At 47.6% G+C, this 21,393-nt stretch overlaps 1 protein-coding gene across 2 annotated transcripts in view; it reads left to right on the plus strand.

Moving 5' to 3' along the window:
• TMEM104 (transmembrane protein 104) overlaps positions 1–21,389 on the plus strand; it is a 42,716-nt gene extending 21,327 nt beyond the window's left edge. For both annotated transcript variants that reach the window (XM_005495589.4, XM_014273161.3), the window contains exons 9-10: positions 7,082–7,175; positions 18,865–21,389. In XM_005495589.4, the coding sequence (XP_005495646.1) occupies positions 7,082–7,175; positions 18,865–19,625 (855 nt within the window). In that variant the 3' untranslated portion in view covers positions 19,626–21,389. The remainder of the gene's footprint in view (positions 1–7,081; positions 7,176–18,864) is intronic.
• The last annotated feature ends 4 nt before the right edge of the window (positions 21,390–21,393 follow it).

A 21,393-nucleotide genomic window follows, 5' to 3' on the forward strand; every position in this document is an offset into this window, starting at 1 on the left:
ACCAGCCTGGTGGCAACCGAGGTCTTAATTCCTGGAGGCTGCCTCCTCCCTGCCTGAGGGAGCTGGGGAGGAAGGTGGGTGAGGGCTCCTGAGTGCCAGGAATGTGCCTGATGTGAGTTATGATTGTAGAGCTCTGCCAGGTGTCCCGAGAGCAGCGCGTTAATTACCGGAGCTGCTGTGGCAGCTGCCTGCTGTACCCAAAGCATAACTGCCCTTGTTTCTTCAGCTATAAATATTCCTTGTGGATTGGCTGGTGCCTGTGGCCTCCCTCCATTGTGACTTCCTGACTCTGCAGGGGATCTGGAGGTTAAAATCCCTCTTGCCTCTCAACTTCTTTGAGCAATCCTTGTTCTGTGGCTGGTTTATCTCTTTTCAACCAACTCTGAGCTTCATAACAGCTTGTCTGCTGATAACTTACTGCCTATCAGCACAGCCCCTGCTGCAGCCCTGCCTCCAGCCTTGAGAGGCTGTGGATTTTCAGCTTTTTTTTTTTTAGCTCTCTAAAAAGCTCCTTCCTGAACAATCAGACTCTTTCCATGTATTTATATTTGTACTGTCCGCTGCAAGGGGTAAAGCTTTACCAGGGAAAGCTTGGATTGCCGCCCTTGCTGATGGGCCATCTGGCTCTGTAGCTTGAGATATGAGCTCATGTAGGACAGAAACATGGCCTTGTCACCCTAGTGAAGGGGATGAGAGGTGGCAGAGGGGGACACCACACTCAAGATCCTTTTCCCTTAAGGTGTTTTAGCTGAAAAGCCCTGGGGCCCTGACAGGAGTAGCTGGAGCCCACCTTGGGTAACACTGCAGTAGCCACAACTTGAAGTGGGTATAGAAGAGCTTGCAGAGGCTGCAGGTGTGTGCTTGGGGGAGCTGCAGGTAGGTCTGAAATGCCATGAAGCTGTTTTCTTTATCTAGGAGTTCCAAACAAGAGTGGGGAATGCACCATGCATTTAACATTTCTCTCCAAAGTCAGCCCTAAAAATTCCCTGAGGATGTGAACAGAACACCAGTTCTTAAGGAATTACTAAAGGTGATAGGTCTGGTTCAGTCTTCCAACCAGTAATAAAAAACCTCTGATCTGTGCCCATGCCAATAAATGCAGGTTTGCTTTTTGGACTTCTTTTTCCCTACATGTGATGCACTCTAGTGGAAAGCACCTGAGGTGGGAACAGAGTATCCCAGTTCCCTGACATCTTGTTTGCTCTCTCTACTTGCGCAGTCTGGTTTTGTTGGATTGTTTCATCTGTCCCTTCTAGTGCTCATCTGAGTTGTGAAATAGCTCTGAGCTCAGGGATGTCTTGCAGAAGCAGAGCAAGTGTCAGAGTTGCCACTTCTGACAGCATGTAAGAAATGTCTGCTTTTTCCTGCCGTGCTCAAGGAGACTTTCCTTGCATCTGAGCACTGAATCAAGCAAAGCTTCCTTTGGGAAGTGCTCATCCAGTCAAACCTGTGTCTTATTGGTGTCAGGCTTTGCTGTGGGAATGTTGTGTACCCACAGTCCAGTATCAAGCACACAACCCTTGGCTTCCCTGCAAAAGTGTCAAAGTCTACCAAGGAGAGTGATCCATTTTGTTAAACCAGTGACTTTTTTATGAGCTCTTATTTTACCCCTCTTTAGAGTAGGGTTATTTGCTGTGCTGTCTTGTGGGGCAGCATTGCTCAACAGCTGTGAAATCTAAACATCACTATCTGCAGAGATGGAGCTTGATACCATCCTGAAGTGAAGTTTGTCTGAGATGTTGTCACTTGTGTCAAAGGGAAGCAAGAACTCCAAGGGATTATACGGTTTGGGGTGGGTTGTAGGTTTGAATGAGGGTGTAAAAAGCAGGGAGGAGGAAAGGAGAAGGTAGGTTGGCTGGGGGCCCAAAGGGAGATGGATATCTAAGGAATGAGCGCTGCAACACCTCCTCCATCTTCACATTAAAACTGAGGGATCATTGCTCTGTTATTTGAAACTTAGGAACTTCTCATTGGTATGATAGCCCTGTGCTGCACAAATGATTTTATTCAAAAACTCTTGCACTTTTTGCACTGCTTCTGGCACATTTGTTGCGTTTAAAAATCACGGTCGCACTTTGCTCAGGTACATACCCTGCTTCCATGCAATCTTTCTGAAAGTTTCAAGGTTCTGAATCAATAAGAAGCAATAGCTGCTGTTTTTAATTTGCTACTTGGCAAGCACCAAAACCAGATGCAATTCTTACAGATGAGTTTGTGTAGCATGAAAACAAGCAAGTTCTGATGACAGTTATGAATGGGGCTGGTTTTTCAGATGGTCCTCTTGCAAATGTATGCAGGCACTAGCCATAATGCTGTAACCACTGTATCTAATACATGAATCAGCCACATTTTGGATGCTAATTGTGCTTCCTGAGCTATATTGGCTGCTGCTGTAAAAGCCACATGCTGAGCAGCAGATGAAAGCTATTGAACTGTACTGGTTCAGAGTGATAGATGGACCCTTCAGGTCAATAAAGACCCCGTTTGGTCAGACAGCCCTCTGACTGGCTTAAAGCACGTTTGTATGGTCTGAAAGGCTCCTGGCATTAGCTGGCCATCACTTAGTGGTTAAGAGCTGTCTTGGTGGTCCTCTTGGCTGCAACTAAGCTGATAAAAACCAACCAGATGTCCTATTAACGCGTGATCTTACTCTTGCTTTTAGAAGATAATCCAATAAACAAGGTTACGTAACCAAGTTTTAACATAAGAGCTTTAATAAAATATACTTTTAGAAATATATAAATATATATAAAAATACATTCCAGGCAACGGTAAGCCCTAGTTAGTTCCCCTGTGGCAAGAAGACTGGAGTTGACCAGCCTGCTTTTTCATTTTGAGATACCGAGAGCTGACAGGCTGGGAAAGTGGTATCAGCTGAGTTCCAGCTCAGGGAAGATCCCAAACCTTGGTGCCTGTGTTGCTGTGGCTTGGCTGGGTGGGAGGAATGGATTTGAAGACCCTCCCAGGGGTTGAGCAAGCTGGTGTGCTGCTTGTGGCTCCTACTAGCCTGCAGGGAAGAGTGTAATTCAGGGTGACAAGCTGCTGTTCTTTCTTCTACCCTCACTGGTTTCTCATTTTTTGGACTGGAAATGTCAGTAAAGGCAACAAAACTGCAGTCTTTTTTAGTCCTTAGTGTGCTGGATTTTCATGCTGTTTTTTAGCAGGACAAAGGAAGAAAAAATGAAGAATTTTGCATTTACTTGCTGTGTGTGGATTCCACATACCCTGCACTATGAGCCTGGTGATTTACCTGGCTTTTCCCATTTAATGGAGGAGTTTGGAGGGAAATGAGGGAATCATTCTTAATAGCCAGCCCTGTGCCAAAGCACTGTAATGGTTTCTCTCTGCCATCCTGTGAATTTAGACAGCATTTAATAGATTCAGTTCTCCTCCTTAGCTGAAGGAAGCATTCCTTTACCTTGTTTCAGTTTAGTGATGAATCACCCCCCTATGCCTGCTTGTTTCTAATAAACCATTTCACTAGCAGAAAAATCTTAATCAAAGTAGACTGTGCCCATTCTGCCTTGGATGGGTTTATTTGCTGAATCTTAGGAAGAGAATGATAAACTCCTAGAAAATACCTCAGCTGACTCAAGAGGAACTGGAAAATTTGGGAAGGTTTTTTCATGTGCCAGGGCTCTGTATATTTGACTTCTGACAGGGCTGACTGGTACAGTTTTCTATGTAGGTTTTAGGTTGTTTGAATTACATGTGTAATGAAGTACTTTGTGAATTATTTCCCTCTGGGAGAGACTGGAGCTTGGAAAACATCAGATAGAAAGTTTGGGTATATGTCTGAGGTGCTTATTTGGGCTTACTTTTTCCTTAGGGAGAAGTTATGAAACTAATTAACTTAATGGGTTGGAAGAGGATTGAGGTGTCTGGCACAGCGAGGTAGAGGAAGTAGACACTCTCCTGCTAAGCACTGTGGTCTCTTCTCATCCTTTTGGGGATGTGTTTTTAAACAGAGTTCCTGGCCTTGGGACTCCTGGTGGTTGATGGTGAGATTAGCTCCAATCCAGGGACTGGGTCCTTGTCCTCATGTCCTGGCTGTTGGTGACAAACTGGCCCCTTTTTCCTGCCCTGTGCTCAATCCTGTTGAGCTGCACAGTTTCACTTCACAATGATGTTGTCTGCATGCTTAATGTTCAGTTCTGCTCAGGCTTTCTTCTTCCAAGCAGTCCAGTGTGTTTTGTAGCTTCCCTTCCTTAAGGGTGGTTGGCACAAATTCCTGCAGAGCAAGGCAAACTCATCTCATTGCAGGTCTTAGCATTGTTTGTATTGATCCATGGATATTCATCTTTGACCACTAATGGGTGTCAAATGGAGAAGGGAATAAATTTCTATTGCATTAGAATTAATCTCTGGCTTGGCTCTTTTGGACCAGGATCTGGTTGAGAACAGAAGACACTGATCATCCTAAAGGATGGGGGGGACATTCAACCATTCAAGCACAGCTTGTATCTCTTCCCCATGAGTTAAGCAGTAATGGCCAGAGAGGAGGAGAGTTTAAAACCTTGCTGAATGGATTTGGTTGTTTAAGGTGCTCTGCAAAAAGTGAAGAACACTCAAGTTCTTCCAGTACCTCAGGGTGCTTTTCAGCAGCTGAGCCCCAAATCCACCTTGACGTGTCTCCTTTCCTTGGTGGGTGAGACAAATCTGGGTTTCAGACCCAGCTGCTTTGGTGCTTGGTGATTTTGTGTCAATCCTTGCTGTGGTTGGAGGGGTTGTTTTGCTGATTGGTTCTGGAGCATTCTCATTTGCAGCAGACACCTGTTCCTTAATTATCACATCCTCAGCCCATCTCTCTGTGTTCAGAGCTTTCTGATGCAGGAGCTATGAACTGATTTGAGGGGAGGCTGTGTTGAGCAGTGTTGGGATAGAAAATTGAAAGAGATTAGTCACAAACTCAAGAATACTTGTCAATAAGACAGTTGGTGTCAACTTTTGTTTGCTTTGGGCCCTTGCCCTTACATCAGATTTTAGTCAAAGGTTTCTTTAGTCTGTTGGAGTTTGTGCATTGCTCTAGGATAGAGTGGCAGTCCATAGTGGGCAGGTGTCGTGGTTTAACATAACTTGGTTTTTTATTTAAAGAGAAAAGAGTGGAGTTAAGGTCTCAGTTAGAATAGAGGAACAAGAGGGAGAAGAGTAAAAAAAGGTTTGTAACTGACTGGTTTGCTTCTATGTTAGAACCTCAAGTCCCATAACTGTTAAACCTGATTTGGCTCTTAGTTGTGCCAGTTATGCCTGTGGCATTGTATTCTGTGTGATTTCAGCGTTTCATCCAGCAGCTATCAATTGCTTCACAAATCTGAATTCTGTGCATGCTTCCTGTCCTTTTTTTTTTAATCTGAGCAGTAAAAGCAAGACTTGATGTAGGCAATGGTCTCGGATCAGAATATATCCCCACCAAGCAACATGTCAAACCAAGAGTTCTCTCCCCTGCTCCCCTTCTGGGTTTACTTTCATCACCTGAGAATACTTCTGATGCGAGGCATTTCCAATTTGCCTTGCAGATATTCTGAAACTGTCTCAAAAAAGGTTTCTTGGGGTTGTGCTAATCTTAAAATAGCTTGGATTCTGTTCTGTCCTGACTCTGTTGGGGTCGACAGAGACCTTGAGGCTCGGCAGACCTGCCCCTCTGAGTCCCAGTTCTTCGCTTCTGATGACACCTTTTCTTGAACTGCTTTAAGAAGTCATGGAAAAGAGCAATGTGTAAATATTAATGTCGAATATTTGTCTTTAAAAATCTCTTTGGGATGCTCTACAAACCTACGCTGTGTGTGCTGTGGCTTTCTAAGCACTGCCTGCTTACAGCATTTGGACCTGTTAGTGTATTGCTAGCTGGTGCCATCCCACAGAGGACAGGCAGGGCTCTCTTCTCTTAACACCCATTTTGTCTCCCTCTTACAAGTGGTTTCTCTCAATCTCAGTGTTCAGATTGCAGCCAGGGTCTGTTTCTTCTTGCAGTGAAGCCTTTTCTCTTCTCTCTGGGGTAGGTAAGGCGTGAGTGCTGCTTTGAGCAGAGGTGACAGTGCTGCACAGGACATGTCACCTCAGGACGTGGGCTGATAGCATGGTTGCCTTGTGTGCTCTAGGAGGTGCTAGAAGAAACTCTGTGGGAATCTGTATAGTCCAGATTCCTAGCATGGATCTTTGCTGGATGTATTTTGCAGCCCAGCTGGAAGAGATGAAATAGACTGGTGCTGCAGTGTACCCCAATTTCATTTTCCCCACCCCTGGAAGTCTTCAAGGCCAGGTTGGACTGGGCTTTGAGCAACCTGGTCTAGAGGAAGGTCTCTCCCCATGGCAGGAAAATAGAACAAGATCATCTTCAAGGTCCCTTCCACCGTTCTGTGATTCTGTGAAACACTGGTCTCTTAATGGACATCCAAGAGGGGAGTGAGGAAGTTCTTCATTGAAGAACCTTTACGTTCCACACTGAATTAAATTCTCTGAGGATCTCTTTGATTACTTTTCCCCTCATTTTGCATAGGGTCTTAGCTTCCAAGAACTGAACTGTTACAGTGTAGTTCCCACTATCTGTTTTTGCTATTATAAAACCCCTGTATGTTTTACACAGGTGACTTAAAGCAGGGGTGGAAAAAGTTCCAGGCAGACTTGGCTCCATTGCTGTTGAGCCTGGGATACCCCGAAGCCACCCCATCAATGCTAATAGAAGTAGACTGGTGAGGGCTATTGCTATTCATACCTAAACTGAGCATGTACTTGGGCAAAGAGGCCAGAGTTTAATATTTAATGTTCTGTAAGGCTGTACTGAGTGCTTTTACTGAAATGTGTCAGTAAAGGAGGGCTGTAGCAGTGATAGCAAACGGCTGAGAGCCAAGAGGATCCTGAGCTCTACTTCTGCCCAAGGCATGTTCTCTGATACCCAGCAGCTTACTTGACCCCCTGTGTCTCAGCCAATTTAGCTGTAAAATTAAGCAACAAAGAAAGCTTCATGACAAACGGACATGGCTGGAGGTGAACTTTCAATGCAAGCTTTGCTCTTCTGATAAATTCATCTTGCTGGCAGAATTTCTGGTTTTTAATTTAATGTGTGATTTTGTTGTCCTTCCAGGCAGCATTCACGCTCCTCCTGGGTCCTTTCACCTTCTTCAACGTGCAGAAGACCAAGTACCTTCAAATCATGACGTCCCTCATGAGATGGATAGGTGAGTCTTGGCAGAGGCTCGGCCACCTCTTTCCCATTGATGGAACCAAGTCATGCCACTGATGCTTCTCTTTGGCAAGATCTTCTTGTTTGGAAGCAAGTGCTTGTCAAAACAACCTCTTTGAGGACAGTTGTGCAGGCCTAATAAATCTTTGAGGGGAAAGGTTTTAGTCTAGGATGAAATTTCCGATTAAAACAAAACAAATTGTTCTCCATCAGACATGGCTGGTGAATGAGGTTTTAGTCTGGTTTGTGTGAGGGGCAGAAGATGTTTGGCAGTCTCCTGCCTAGGTGCTGGCTGTGATACCCACCAGTTGGAAGTTTCTTATTCTCACACATATGCACAACAGACTTTGGACAACTTTGCTTTGATCCAAGAAAAAAAGGCATTTCTTTCAGACTTTCCACCCTTAGTTTTATCATCTGCTTGCGTTTATTTTCCTCGGTCTTCCTTTATGGTAAGATGTGCTGTATTGGAAACCCCCAAACCGATGTGTGCTGTCCTTGGGAAGTCGAAGTCCTGCTCCCATAAGTTCTTTTCAAAATCTTGCCAAGAACTTCTGGGAAGACAGATCATTCCCTTAAGGGAAGAAAGACATCACTCTTGTTTTGGTTTTTTTTTTCCCAATGCCGTTGTTATTCAAAGATGCAGCTGCCTCGTGTCTGGCTTGTGTGTGTACATGCTGTTAAAGGCTGAGAGGTGTGTGTGGGTTGTGGAGGTTTATGTTCAGGTTTGTCTATTTTTGTGTCACCTAGACAGAGTGACTGATACTCAGGGCTAATAAAGAGCATTTCTGCAGGTTAATGATCAGCATTTCTGCAGGTTAACAGTCTCCTGGTGTGTAAATCCAGACCATTCAGGCACAGAATTAGCTCTGTTTATACCTATCACTGGAATAAGAAGAAAAGCTGCATCTCTAACTATTTCCCATTACACACATACTCTTAGCCAGACTGCAGCTGGGTATTGTCCCTTCTCTGAGAGTTCATCCTATTTGGAGGTTGCTGCAGAGGAATGGAGATCCTCTGTTCTAGAGAAATCCTGAGATGGGGTTAAGCAGTTGACACCCAGGAAAATTAAGTTGGATTTTAAGCTCTCAAGTCTAAGATGTTGAACAGTTTGAGTTAATGAATCCTGACTTTGGATGGTGTGAAAATCCTGAATGCCTGTTTTTCTCCTTTGTTGTCTGAGCACATGAAAGGTTTGAAAGCCCCCCTATTCTTCAGAGAAAGAAGTTATCTCATTAAGGGGTACTAAAGGAAATGAGGAAGTTTTGCATGGGGATTTTTTGTTGGTTTTTTTTTCTTTATAAGAGTGATCTCTGCTCAGCTGACTGGCCTGATTCCAATCACCCTGTCTCCTCTTTTCTGGTAAAGACATCAGTCAGACCTCATCCTGTCTCTGTGACAGGCTGATGCCTGCCTCATCTGCCGTTGGTTTCCCTTTAGCCAGCTCCTTCCAGGACAAGGATTGCTAAACCTTGGTGTGATAGCAGAACTGTTCCTCTCTTTCATGGCTTGATGGAGAGGGATAAAGGCAGTGTTTGGAGAAGCGTAGGGGAAATTCATGTTTTAGCCTGATTGATTCCTGCGTCAGCACGCTGGGGAACAGCTGCCCCAGATAATGATAGTTAATGACCCTGACAGCACCTCAGTGGCTACTTAGAAGAACAGATTCCGTATGTGTACAGTGAGGGATAGATTTATTGGGAAAGACAATTTGTCAAAAAGCCATGTGATGCAGGGAGCAGAGAAAAAGCTCTTGCTGCAAATCCCGGGGTAAGGATCAGTCCCACACTGCTGAGATTTGTCAAACTGCCTTCTCCCATGTCCTCACATCACTGCTGCCCCCTCCTCCAAAAGCAGGGCTGTGAGTTTAACACAGCTTGGTGTTTAGAGAGCTTAGATCCTAAAGAATGGTTTTGGGTAGTGTTTTGTGGTCTTCTGGACTTTTTCTGCCTGCATGCCAATGGCCAGATGTGAACTCTTTGTCCAGGTATAAACTGTGCCTTTCCTTCGCCTTCCTTGGGCTGGTTTTAGCCATGTGGTTCTGAGGGTGGTTCTGCAGAGCAACACTGCAGCTTCCCACATACCTGTTTATTGTGTGGGGGAAAGAAAACCTTCCCATGTGGACAGTGGCTTACTCAGCTTACCTGTGCTCATTGGCTTGCTGTGGATGGGAATCTGACCCATGCTTTGCATCATGATTTGAAAAAAATCAAGCCTGCCTAAGCTGGGAGGTCAGAACAGACTTTGCAATGTGCCTCTCACAGGACCCACTACATACTCTTCTCCCCAGCCCGGTGGAAAGTCCCTGGATTTCTGAGCAGTAAGAGGCTGATGTAAAGCAGCACTGCCCCAGGTGTACTGGTGATTCAGATGATAGCAGCTGAGAGGATGGTTCTTGGCAGCAGAGAGAGCTAGCTGTGTGTGAAGGTCATTTCTGCTGGTGTTTGTAACAGTGTCAGCCTTGCCTTTGAAAGTTGCTTCCCCTCTTCCTCCTGATCTAAGTGATAATCAAATGTCACCAGCCTCTTCCAGAGCCTTATGCTCATCACAAGCAGCACATCAGCTATCAAAGCTTACAGCAGTCTTATTCCACACCTCACAGATAAAAAAAAAATCATTCTCTTTCTGAAAAATAGGCTTAAACACTGGGATCTGAGCTGGAAATTAAAAATGGACCAGTTCAAAGAATGTGGAGATGTTCCAGGGATCAGCCCTTTATCTGGCATCCTCCCAGGATAAGGGACTAAGGCAGGACAGGCACCTCTGAAGCCTCTGTAAGGAGAAAGTTGAAGGAGGAGCTTGCAGGGCCAAGTGTTGTGCTGCTGGAGAGCCCAGACAGATGGGCTCTCCCTGTCTGGGCCTGTTGATCAGGGACAGCTCATCTGGAAGGAAGGCTGGCATGGCCAGGCACTTCCCTGCCAGCAGGGACAGGAGCACAGAGGGTGGGTCTGTGTCTGCAGGTGCAGTGGGGCTGTGGCAGAGAGGGCTTCCAGAGGAATCAGCCTCTGTTGCCAGTCTTGTGAAGAGTAGCAGTTACACACTTGGCTGCAGAACTGATTGTCACTTGGCATTGCTGAGTGCCAATGGTTAAATTCAGTGCAGCAGTTGGTGCTTGAACTGCTGGCCTTACCCTGGCTTAGAGATCTCTGTTCTCCAGGAGCTGGCAGATGAGAAAGGCTTTGCCTACCCAACTTCTCATCCCTTTCCCAGTGCAGAAGCTCCTCAGAATGCTTTGCCAGCCTTTTGCAGGTACCTGAGCTGCCTTGGGAGATGGAGCAGAGGCACCCTGAGGGGTGCAACAGGGAGCCTACCTGCTGTGCTTCCCTGGAGAGAGGGCCAGTCATGAAATATCATCTGGTTTAAATCCTGACAATGGTTCCTACAGTGAAGCCTTGTTTTGACTTGTGGTTAGAACCTTGTTGGCTCACCCAGCTATGAGGCCATGTGAGTACAAATTGTTCCTGTGGGGTGAGGAGGGTCTTTCCCCAAAGTGTAATTCCTGCCTTTCTTTCAGCTCTCTTCCACCTCACCCTCAGAAAAGTGTAGAGCTGTTATTAGGTCAATTCCTTTACCAGTTTTGGAGCCTGTTTCCAGGTCTCTTACAAAGTTATTGGAGCAGAGCTTCCTGCAGAAGGCTAAACCAACTGAGCCATCAATAAATTTAGAGCTGTTGGTATTTCCAATTCTGCTGTTTGGATTTCAGACACTTTTTTTTCCCTGGAGGGTTTAAATCTTTGGTGGCAATGGATTGCTCTCTAAAGAGACTTGCTTATCTAGCTGGTTTTTTTTCCACTCATTTCTTCAATCCTGATCAAGTGGGTGCTGTTAGGGGTAAGCTGCTGAAGGGCACACTGTGCTGCCAACAAAGAGACTGATCCAGGCAAGCCCCATACACCTCTCTCAGCAGAGGGGATGCAGCTCACTGGGGCACAGCCCTACCTCTTTATTATTGGATAATATTGGATAATAACTGTCTAGCAGCATCATGGGATAGGACATGGATTAGGAAAGATAACAAAAGGACAGAGCTTGGTGGAGCTGAGCAGCAAACACTGGGCTATTGTGTATTAAGCAGCTAACCCGATTAATTGCAGCCTGTTGCAGCCTGAGATGTCCAGCTCTATAGGTGAGGACTGCTGGCTCTAAAGACATTGCTAGTGTGATTATTGCTGCTGTTATTAAATTGTCTCTGCCAAATGTTCCCAGACAGCTCCCACGTGGGGCCTGTGCTCTGTGTGCTGCTCATGATGCTGTAATGTAGTTATTAGAAAGTATTGTATTTTAATGAAGAGATAGTTCATAGAGTAATAAACTTCTGGGTTTGGTTGAACAGGCTCAGTTCTCTCCCTGTTGGATCACACCACATCTATTCCAGCCCTTGAGACAGAGCCTTCACAACTCTGCCCAAACAATGATCTCACAATTGCATGCACAGGAGTAAAATCTCTACCCCAGCTCTTTCCCCTGGCTGATAAGATGGAGGGAAAGCAAACCAGAATTTCTGGGAAGTCTGTGTCAAAGCCTTCTTTTCTCCATCCCACCCCTTTCCAAGATACTTGGTAGAAGGCTTCTGGGGCAGAAACTAGAAAAGGGCTGTCCAGAGCGTGCTAGTGGGGCTCACTTTCTGTATCTGGTGGTTTCTCTGGTAGTTCTGCTCTTTCCACCAGAGCTCTGCTGTTTACAGCACTGCTCTGCAGAGAAGTGGTCTCAGACCATCTCACCTTGTGAGCAGTCTCAGGTAACTGGCACTGCCACCCTTAGCAGCAGAGCTGTCTGTGCTGGAGTTGGCTCGCTGCAGAAACCTGGAGTCACTGTGCTGCATCCCTTCAGGTACTGAGACTGAGAATTGCAGGGGAGGCTGATTTAGGAGGGGGTGACAGGTATCTGAAGTCCTGCATTTCCAGTCTCCTGCTGAGAAATTAGCCTGCTAGTGCCCACAGTCCTCAAGGTGGCTGGCCTCTTTTCAGATCAGAAATTGAGCTTTCTGCAAATAGCTTAAGGAGGATCATTGTGATCTCTGCCCCTCTCCTTTCACACTGCAGGGCATACAGGAGGATGAGGGAATTGGACTGTAAATCAGGACACTGTTGCATGTTCATTCTGACATGCTGCTTCAACAAAGTTACTTCATGTTCTTATATCCCTTTCGGAGCAGATGAAGCTCCTGCTAGAGCCCAGGGTAAATAATTCACTAAGAGAAGTGAATATATTTATGAAGAGTTAGTTAAAATGCTGTGCTTCTGTCATGCCTGCTTTTGGGATTGCTGGCTGAGGAGCTCATTTCAGGGCTGTTTGTGGGAGGCAATGGGGTGAAGCAGTGCCTGTGTGAGAGGAAGAGCCCTGTGAGCTGCAGACACAGATGGAGAGTGATTTGCTGGTCTGGACAGCACCACTGAGATCCTGCCTGAGGAGCTGCTGCTCCTGAAGAGAGCACTTTATTCAGGCAGCAACAGACACTGATGGGCCTGAGAGCTGAAGAAGGGGAGCTGGACATGTAAGGGCATATTCAGCCCTGCAGAAGGGTCTGGGTGATGGTGCCCACTCAGGTTTTCAGAGTGGGGCTGTGGCATGAAAAGCTGCTTTCTGTTCAGAGTGGACATTGGTGGAACAAGATGATAAAAAACTTTGCTGTGTAGGGCCCAAGGCAGGATGGGCAGGATGTGGCTGAGTGTGCAGAGCACCTGGGTGTTATGGGACATGGGTGCTCTGCAGCCAGTACTTTCCAAAGCATGCACAGCTGTAGTTTGGGCTCACAGGGACACCAACGTGTGTATTACTCCCTTCTCTCTGAAGAATAAATTATGACATGGACAGAGATGTGACTGTCAGAGCTAATAGGCCAAGCCAGCAGCAGAGCTGAGAGCAGAGTCCTGGTTGCAGAGGTTTTATGGTTCTTCTGCCAAAGGTGACTGGCAGAGAGAGGCCCATAAACTACACGGGCAATTTTCCCCTAGAAGCAAACAAGCCTCACTGGCTCCTCTTTCCTTCCCATGTGTTGAGAAAAAGCATCTGTGATAAATGCCCAAGTGCAAGGCCATTTTTCTGCCCTGAGCTGTTGCTGGTGTGCAGATTCTGTGGGAGCAGCTGATGTGGGCTGAGATGGGGCAGCTGTGCTGGTTTCATGGCAGGCGTTGTTACCACTGCTGAGGAAGCTACTTGTAAATCTTGGTTATGGTACTGCAACCCTGATGAGGAAAAGCAGAGAAATTATGCCCTTAGAGCAGAGAAGCTCCACTGAACTGCTTTTGGTTGCCAAAAAGTCCTGGTAGTACTTTTTAAATGGAATTTGCCTTTGTGAAGAAAAGGGGGTCCACCTGGTCCAAAGGATCAGTGTCTGAGTTGGCTGCAGCAGGAGCAGCCGGGCCTGGAGGAGTGCAGGTGCCTGAGAGGCTTTTTCTTGCTTTCTTGGTAAGCTGTGTCACACTTGTTTGTGTAAGCAACAGTCCTGTGCCATGTGGCTCCTCCCTCAGGCTTTGGGGCAGGGAGGGTAACACTGTCCAGACAAGTCCCTGCTCCCCATTAGAGGAAGGAGCCACAGTGATATTCCACAACTTTTGCTCATACCTTTTTTCTGGGAAGTAATTTCCCTCCTCTTTTCCTTCTGACATTTCTCTCTGGAGAATTCCTGTCTTCTATGAACATATCCATCTTGTTTCCCCACAGTCTCTGCACTCATAAATCCTTCATCTTCCTAGAGATGGTGTTTTAGGCTCTGTCATTGTCAAATCCGATCCTTAACTTCTCCCGCTCCCACATCTAATGGAGCAAACCTGGTTTTCATGTTACCTCTTTACTGTCAATTCATATAGAAACCCCCTCTGAAGGCTGGAGAAGTTAATCAGTTGCTGCTCTGGAGTTTGTGGAGAACTGGAGGTCATGAACAAGTGGCAGGATATAGCTTCTGCAAGAGAAACTAGCTAAATGAGTTTTAAATTTAAAAATCAATGTCTTAATTTTAGGTACTTTGTTCTGCCAGCATGTTGGACTCCAGCTGTGCTTTAATACTTCAAATGACAAAGAATCCAGAATGCCTGGTGATTCCACAGTTGTAGTGGGCTCTTCAGCTTGCCCACATCACTGCTGGAAGCCAGCTGGCTCTGAGAAGGGGCTCCAACATCCTAGAAAGACATCAGCAGGGAAGTAGACAGCACAAGTGTCAGGTGGGGATGCAGAAGGTAGGGCTGTCTTGACGTGTTCCTCACCCATTCAGTGTGTACAGAGCAGATGCTCCTGGTTTTGTGCCCTTTCTATGAAAAAACTGCCTAATGTTAAACTAAATGAGATCCATTCCTCTGTTTAAGAGTGGGCTGCTGTGTTTTGACTCGATACAGGATTGAGGTGGGGAGAAATCTGGGTTTGGGAAGCTCCTGAAAACGTCTTCTTCCTGGGATCCATCATTGTGCCTAATGTATGAAAGGGAAGCCGGCGGCCTGCACTGGGATGGGGTGATCCATTATCATTATTTCCTGGCATATTGATTCTCTGCCTGGACAGGAAAGCTCTGTCACGCCGTCAGGCGCCGCTGACGGATGGCCCTGCCACAAACGTGTCACAGCCCCAGCCCAGACAAATGGCCGGGGTAGGGGAGCAGCCAGGCGTGGGGTGGCTGCACACCACCGATCTCTGGGCCCTGCAGGGGGGCAGGCAGCTGGGGGATGTTCTCTTCAGGCTTTCCTTGCACAGGGAGGAATGGGAGCAGCGACAGCGCTGGAGAAGATGGGAACATCTCACAAATACCATGTCTTGCAGGGAGGCAAGGGGGGTTAAACCAGAAGCTCATTCTGAGCAGCAGTTCTTGCAGGAACCTACCATGACAGGGGAAAAAAATGTGTTTGAGGCTTGGACTTTATTTTCTTTTCTGCAGTAGCCTTTCTGCAGAGAGATGAAACTCATGTACAAACACCATTTTTCATTTACAGAGGTGTTTTCTCTGACTCCGCAAAATGATCCTTAAATTCAGAATGGCTAAATTATCTTCTCTGCTTCTCTACAGCTCTGTTATGTTTCTATCAAAATGCACAAAAATGTATTTCTTAATATCCCCAGACTCACATATTTCCCAAACTGTACTACTTTGGATGTCTGCTCATCCATATTCATCCTTACTTCACCTGCAAGAACCAGAGCAGAACTGCCCTGTCTCTGAATCAACATCTCCTGAGTCAAGCAGGAGAGGAGCAGTAGCTGACTGCAAGGTCTGCTTTGTCTGAGAACATTTGTTCCTCAGATAGTGAGGGGAGCAAAGAGAGTCTGCAGGAGAGGCAGTAGGATGGCTGGGATGAGATTCATCACAATTTTCCTTTATGGCATACCCCCTCTTTATTTTTTTCCTCAGGCTCACTTAAATCCTTCACTAAAAATGATGCTTGAACATCTAGAAGAGACAAGATGAGACGAGAAGTGGCCTCTGTGCCTTGGTGACTGCCAAGCCTGTGGTGTGGGGGCTTGGAGTGGGTTAAACACTGTGGAAAAATCAGGACAAGCAAAACCCTTGATTGCTTTTTAAGCATTTATATAAAACAAGGCTTAAAGCAAATTTTTCATGTAACCGTCTAACAATCCAAGGTGCCATCACTGTCAGCCTTGCTTTGTGGCTCTGAGTGCTGCTGATCATGGTCTGAAAGTGTTTCATGCCTGGAACACATTGCTTGTGTCCTCTGTTCTGTGTGGAGAGGAATGCATCAAGGGTGTTTTTGTGAATCCATGTCTTCACCAGGATTCTTGTGGTGAAGGAATGCTGTTGGACAGCTGATGTGACAACAGTAGGTGACATGAAATAGTGTCATGTGACTCTGCCTTCAGCCTGCTGTCCCAGGTAGGGGAAGTGAGTGGGAGCTTTGTGTGTGCCCGAGGATCTTGTGCTGCCTCTTTTCTGCTCAAAGCTGCCTGTCCGTCAGCCTGTCATCTTCCTTTCATTTTGACTTATCATCCAAACCATATCTAAGTTTCAGAGTTTCATTTTTTGGCTTGCCTCCTCTCAGGGACAGAGAGATAAATTTGACAGGCAAGTGTTTTAGCTCTCCAGTTCCAGGAGTGAGAAACTCTTCTGCCTCAAGGACTGAGAGAAAACAACCATGGGGCAGCACTTTTGTTGTCCTTTCTGAGGCTGGAGTTGTGCAGGGGGGTTTCCAGTTTACTCAGCACCTTTCCTCTCAGGGGTCTTGCATCTGCAGTGCACCAGTGCTCGGGCAGGGAAGCAGAGCTTGCCTTGTTGGAAGCAAAACTAGTTTGGATCTTAGTATTGGATCCTCACTCCTTGTAATTATAATAAATTTCTGAAATGCATATTTAATGAAAAACAAATATATTAAATTCTAGTTGCATAAGCCAAAGACCATCCATCATTTAGGGAGTCCACAAGAATTCTGCTCCTTCAGTGTTCCCTGCCAGAAAAGCACATGTCAGGGCAGAGGAGAGTCTGTGGGAGATGCTTCAAGGATGGGGCTGCCTGCCTGGAAGTTTCCTTGGTCCTGTTGGCACTGATGCAGAAAGTGGGGCTTTGAGCCAATGGTGAGAGTGGGTTTGGGGGATGGAAATAGATTGAGCAGAGCATGAGGAGATCCACTGTCCTGGTGTGCAGGGGAAGAGGTGTGAGACTTCTGAGTCACATCTTAGCCCAGGTATGGGACCAGCTCAGGATGGGGCTGCAGGGCCTGACACCTCTCCCAGGCAAGAAGGAAAGGAACAGTCTCAGCCATTTCCAGAGCTGCCCAGCCTGCTTTGTCTTATTACTCAGGGCATCCTTTCTTCTTCCTTGTAGCGTGTGCAACCCCAGGGAGTGCAGCCAAGTCACATCACCTGGAACAGCTCTTCTGGGTCTCTTGCTGAGCAGATATGGCTGGCAAGCATCTCCCCTCCAGGGAGCAGTGGGGGAGGCACAACAACTGTAGCCCTGTTCTCAGTGCCCCTCACCTGCTGGGCTTGAGTGAAGGCAAGGGGAATTGCACACCCCCAGAGCAATGAGCTGTTGCCTTCCATGGCTCTGTGTGACTGCCCTTGGGGGAGGAAGTAGAGCCTAGCACTCCCAAAACAACCTGGCCTCGTGGTACTGTGGAGGAATGGACCTGCTGCTGTCAGTGTGGTGTTTGGGGAGGGCTGGCAGATGTGCCCTGTCACTGGGAACAGCTGGAAGCAAGAGGTTTCCTGAGGCAGCACAGGGTGGAATGCAGCATGTGGCTTGGGAAGGGTTCAGCATGGAGCTGCTGTTTGCTGCAGGAGAATGTGAATTTCTGAGAGAGGGTTGTGGGGAGTGCTGGGGATATATGGGAGGCAATGTTCAGTGAGAATAATCTGATATTTTTGTGCACAAGAGAGGCAGCATTCCCTAACTGGTCTGTAACTGTTTTCCCTAGTCCCATCCCTGGCAGGGTTTCCCAGTCTCCCCTGTTGTGGGGAGCAGGGCTGGGCACAGAGCAAGCCTGTGATCTTGTCACCCCATGGTGAGCCTGCCCAGCTCCCAGCACTGCTGCCAGCCTGCCATGGACTTGAACTGTGCACTGCTCTCTTTAATTCCTCTGGATTTATATTAATGACATTCAAAGTTGTCTGTAGTAGTCGTTTCAGCATTTTGTTGATTTTTTCATTACCTGATAATTCACAGCTCTGTTCCTGTACCTCAGACTGGTGCAAGGACAGCTCTGTGCAAGCCACAGTGGCTCACCCATTGCAGCACCAGACTGTAAAGCTCACTGCTTGCTGCCCTGCCAGGCAGGTCCTTTTCTCCCCATTATTTGTTAACTCCAGCAGCTGATGATCATCTTTCCTAGGTTGATGCAATTTTTGTGACACCAGAATTAATTTTCTACTGCTTTTATATGCCATGGTAGGAATGAGAGTCTCACAGTAACTGCTCTGGCTCAAATTTCCACCTTCAGAGTAATAAGGGCATTAGCCCAATCTCCTCAATTCATGTTGTCCCTGGCATGTTGTTATTTGTAATAAGCTTTGTAAAATGTTGTTAGGCTTTTTCCTGACATAAGTGAAGGGGGTAGACAAGCAGACTTTGTGTCTAGAAATGATGAATTTTAATAGCAGTCTTTCAGTGCTGCTTTAGTCCCTTCCAGACTGCCTTCTCCACCCTGGGATTAGCTACAGACAGCCTGTTCCTTCTACCCAGGAAATGGCTGGCTAGTTCTTGCTCTATCATGCTTGACAGATCCAAGGGACAGGAAAGCTTGCTAGTGTCTGCTGCTTCTGTGCATGTAGGGGAGGTCTTGAAAACACTAGTCCAGTTAGAAATGTGTAGGACTATTACTGGGGTTGATTGGAGCCAAACATATTTCAGCCTTTTTGAAATGACAACATTTAACCAGTGTGTGTGGGGGGCAGAAGCATCCACGGACCAAAACCCTTGAGGGCTTGGGGTTCACCAGCCATGCCAGCCTTCTGCTTCTGAAGGGCACAGCACAGCCCTGTGCTCTCGGGGTGGGAGGGAGACTGGAGGGAGATGCCTGAGCCCATTCCCTTATCTGCTGACTGGCACTGACAGCACATCACGATTAATTCCGGTGCACCTTGCCTTTAATGTAGCACCCTCAGATAAGGTGGTGCATCTAAGAGATAAGGAGATGCTCTTGCATAGCAGGAGAAAGCCGGTGCCAAGACTGCCAGTGCTGTGGGAGGAAGGAGGTCATGAGGAGCACGGGCCTGGGCTTGACCTGAGACCTTCTCTCTCTCTCCAGCTTTCATCCTCATGATTATTCTGGCCCTCATCCGCATCAGCAGAGGCCAAGCTGAAGGTCAGCCGTCCATGGCCGAGCTGTCGGGCATCCGCAATCTCTTTGGGGTGTGCGTGTATTCCTTCATGTGCCAGCACTCCCTGCCATCCCTCATCACCCCCATCTCCAAGAAGAAGCACGTCAACAAGCTCGTGCTGCTCGATTACGTCCTGATCCTGGCGTTCTACAGCCTCCTGTCCTTCACTGCCATTTACTGCTTCCGCAACGACACCCTCATGGACATGTACACGCTCAACTTCACCAACTGCGACATCGTCAGCGTGGCCTTCATCCGCTACTTCCTGGGCCTCTTCCCGGTCTTTACCATCAGCACCAACTTCCCCATCATCGCGGTGACCCTGCGCAACAACTGGAAGACCCTTTTCCACAGAGAGGGGGGCACCTACCCGTGGCTGGTGGACAGGATTGTCTTTCCTGCCATCACGCTGGTTCCCCCGGTGCTGGTGGCGTTCTGCACCCACGACCTGGAGTCCTTGGTGGGGATCACGGGAGCCTATGCTGGCAATGGCATCCAGTACCTCATCCCAGCTTTCCTGGCCTACTGCAGCCGCAAGGACACGCAGCTGGTGTTCGGCAGCGGGACGGTGAACAAGCACCTCTCCCCTTTCCGGCACAGCTTCTGGATTGTGTTCGTGCTCATTTGGGGTTTCTCTTGCTTCATATTTGTGACTGCAAACATTGTCCTGAGTGAGTCAAAGCTCTGATGGGGGTAGCAGCACACTCCCTCTGGAGCTCCAGAGACTCCAGCATTTCAGCTCCCCCTCTGGAACTGGGCACTGAGGGGGAGAGGCAGAATGAAGGGAAGTTTCCAGGCCGTTGGCTTGGTGACACAGACTTTCTTCACTCCACTTTGGGTGTGGGTGGAGTGGACTCAGCCTTGTTACAGTTCTGGTTCTCGGACAAAGCCCTGGGGCTGAGCCCTTGGCAGCCTGCACCGTTAACCAGTGTCCAGCCATTCCTGCCTTTGGCTCTGTCAGAGCAGCACAATCTCTGTCTGTCCCTCTGCGGCTCTGTGTGTGCTGCAGGTCTCGGCACACAGGAGAGAGACAGCCTTGGCTGCATCACTAAATATCTCTGTTCCCAAAGGCAGGAATGTGCTGTGCAGAATCCAGCAGGAGTTTGGGATAACTGAGTCTCTTCTTTCTGCTGAGACTCCTTCAGACCAACCTCCTGTGCCAGTTGAAGGAAGGCATAAGGGTGAAAATAGACCTAATTCAGAAGGAAATAATTTTGTGCTGTTCCATTTTCTTTTTCTAGAAGCATTATCATGTTTGTGCACATTGCCTGGAATAGGGGATCTTTTGCTTAGAGCTGAATTTCTCCAGCCTGGGAGTTACATTCACATTTCCATCCTGTTCTCCTGTGCTGTGACAGCTCAGTTGGGCAGAGCAATGCCCCTCTGCATGCAGGGATACAGCTCTTCCCACTGGAAGGGAAATCAGCCTTGCTGCCCTCAGCACCAGCACGGGACTCAGAGCTTTCCACTGGCAGAGCCCTCTCCCTTTCTCAGCTTTGCCCGGGGCTGCTACAAGCAGCCAGGCCCCAAACTCCATCGGGATCGGTGTGGGCTGGGGAGGTGCTAATTACCCACTCCTGACACGCCAGAGGCCTCGGCTGTGCACACTGAAGCGTTCCCGGCTCCCGTTGGGTAATTAGCCTTGAAACGAGGTGGGTGTTAACGCAGGGGAATGAGCTGGTGCCAGGAGGAGGCGGCTGTGCCCTGGCTCAGCCCTGCAGCAGCAGCAGCGCTCCCGAAACACGGGAGCAAAACCTGAAACCCTGCTGGAACTGGGCTTGACCCTGTCGTGTCTTTCTGCACAGGGTTAAGGTGGGCTTGGGGCTGCTCCTGCCTTAGGCAGCTCCAGGAGAGGCTCTGCTTTTAGGATGACTGTGGTCACTGTAAGACCCCACTTTGTCACCAGGCCTGTGTTCAGAAGCCCTGGGGCACAGATCATGAGGGGTTTCCTGACAGAAGAAAGACCTTTAAAAGTTTTCACCTGAACTATTTAAAACCCCCTGTTATCAAAGCAGGTTCAAAGCCAGGTGCACATCAGATCCTCCTGCCCTCTGCACTTGCTGCAGTATTAAATGTCATCACTCACTAAAGCAAGCTTTGAACTGCAGCTCTTTCTAATCAAGCTCTGTTTTCAAGTAGGACTTTCTGGTTTCCATATGACCTGAAGTGCTCCTCCTGGGGGAATATGCAAGTACCTGGAGCTGTATAAAACCACTTCATAGCTTTTAAAGCAAAACCCTGCACCTCTCAAGCCTGAGCACCGCCACTGTGTCCTTGCTGAGCTGCCTGGAGAGAATCTGGAGAGATTGTTCATCTTCTCTCCAGCTTGATCCTAAACAGGCATTTGCAGCCCCTGCTAGTGGGTTTAAGCATCCCCAAGTGCTCCTGGAAAGCTGCTGTGGTATCTTCAGTACCAAATTAAGAAGGTATTTTAGAGGTATCTGGTGCTGGTGTCT

Source organism: Zonotrichia albicollis, chromosome 19 (genome assembly GCF_047830755.1).
Source record: "Zonotrichia albicollis isolate bZonAlb1 chromosome 19, bZonAlb1.hap1, whole genome shotgun sequence".
In the NCBI taxonomy this organism is placed as follows: Eukaryota; Metazoa; Chordata; class Aves; order Passeriformes; family Passerellidae; genus Zonotrichia; species Zonotrichia albicollis.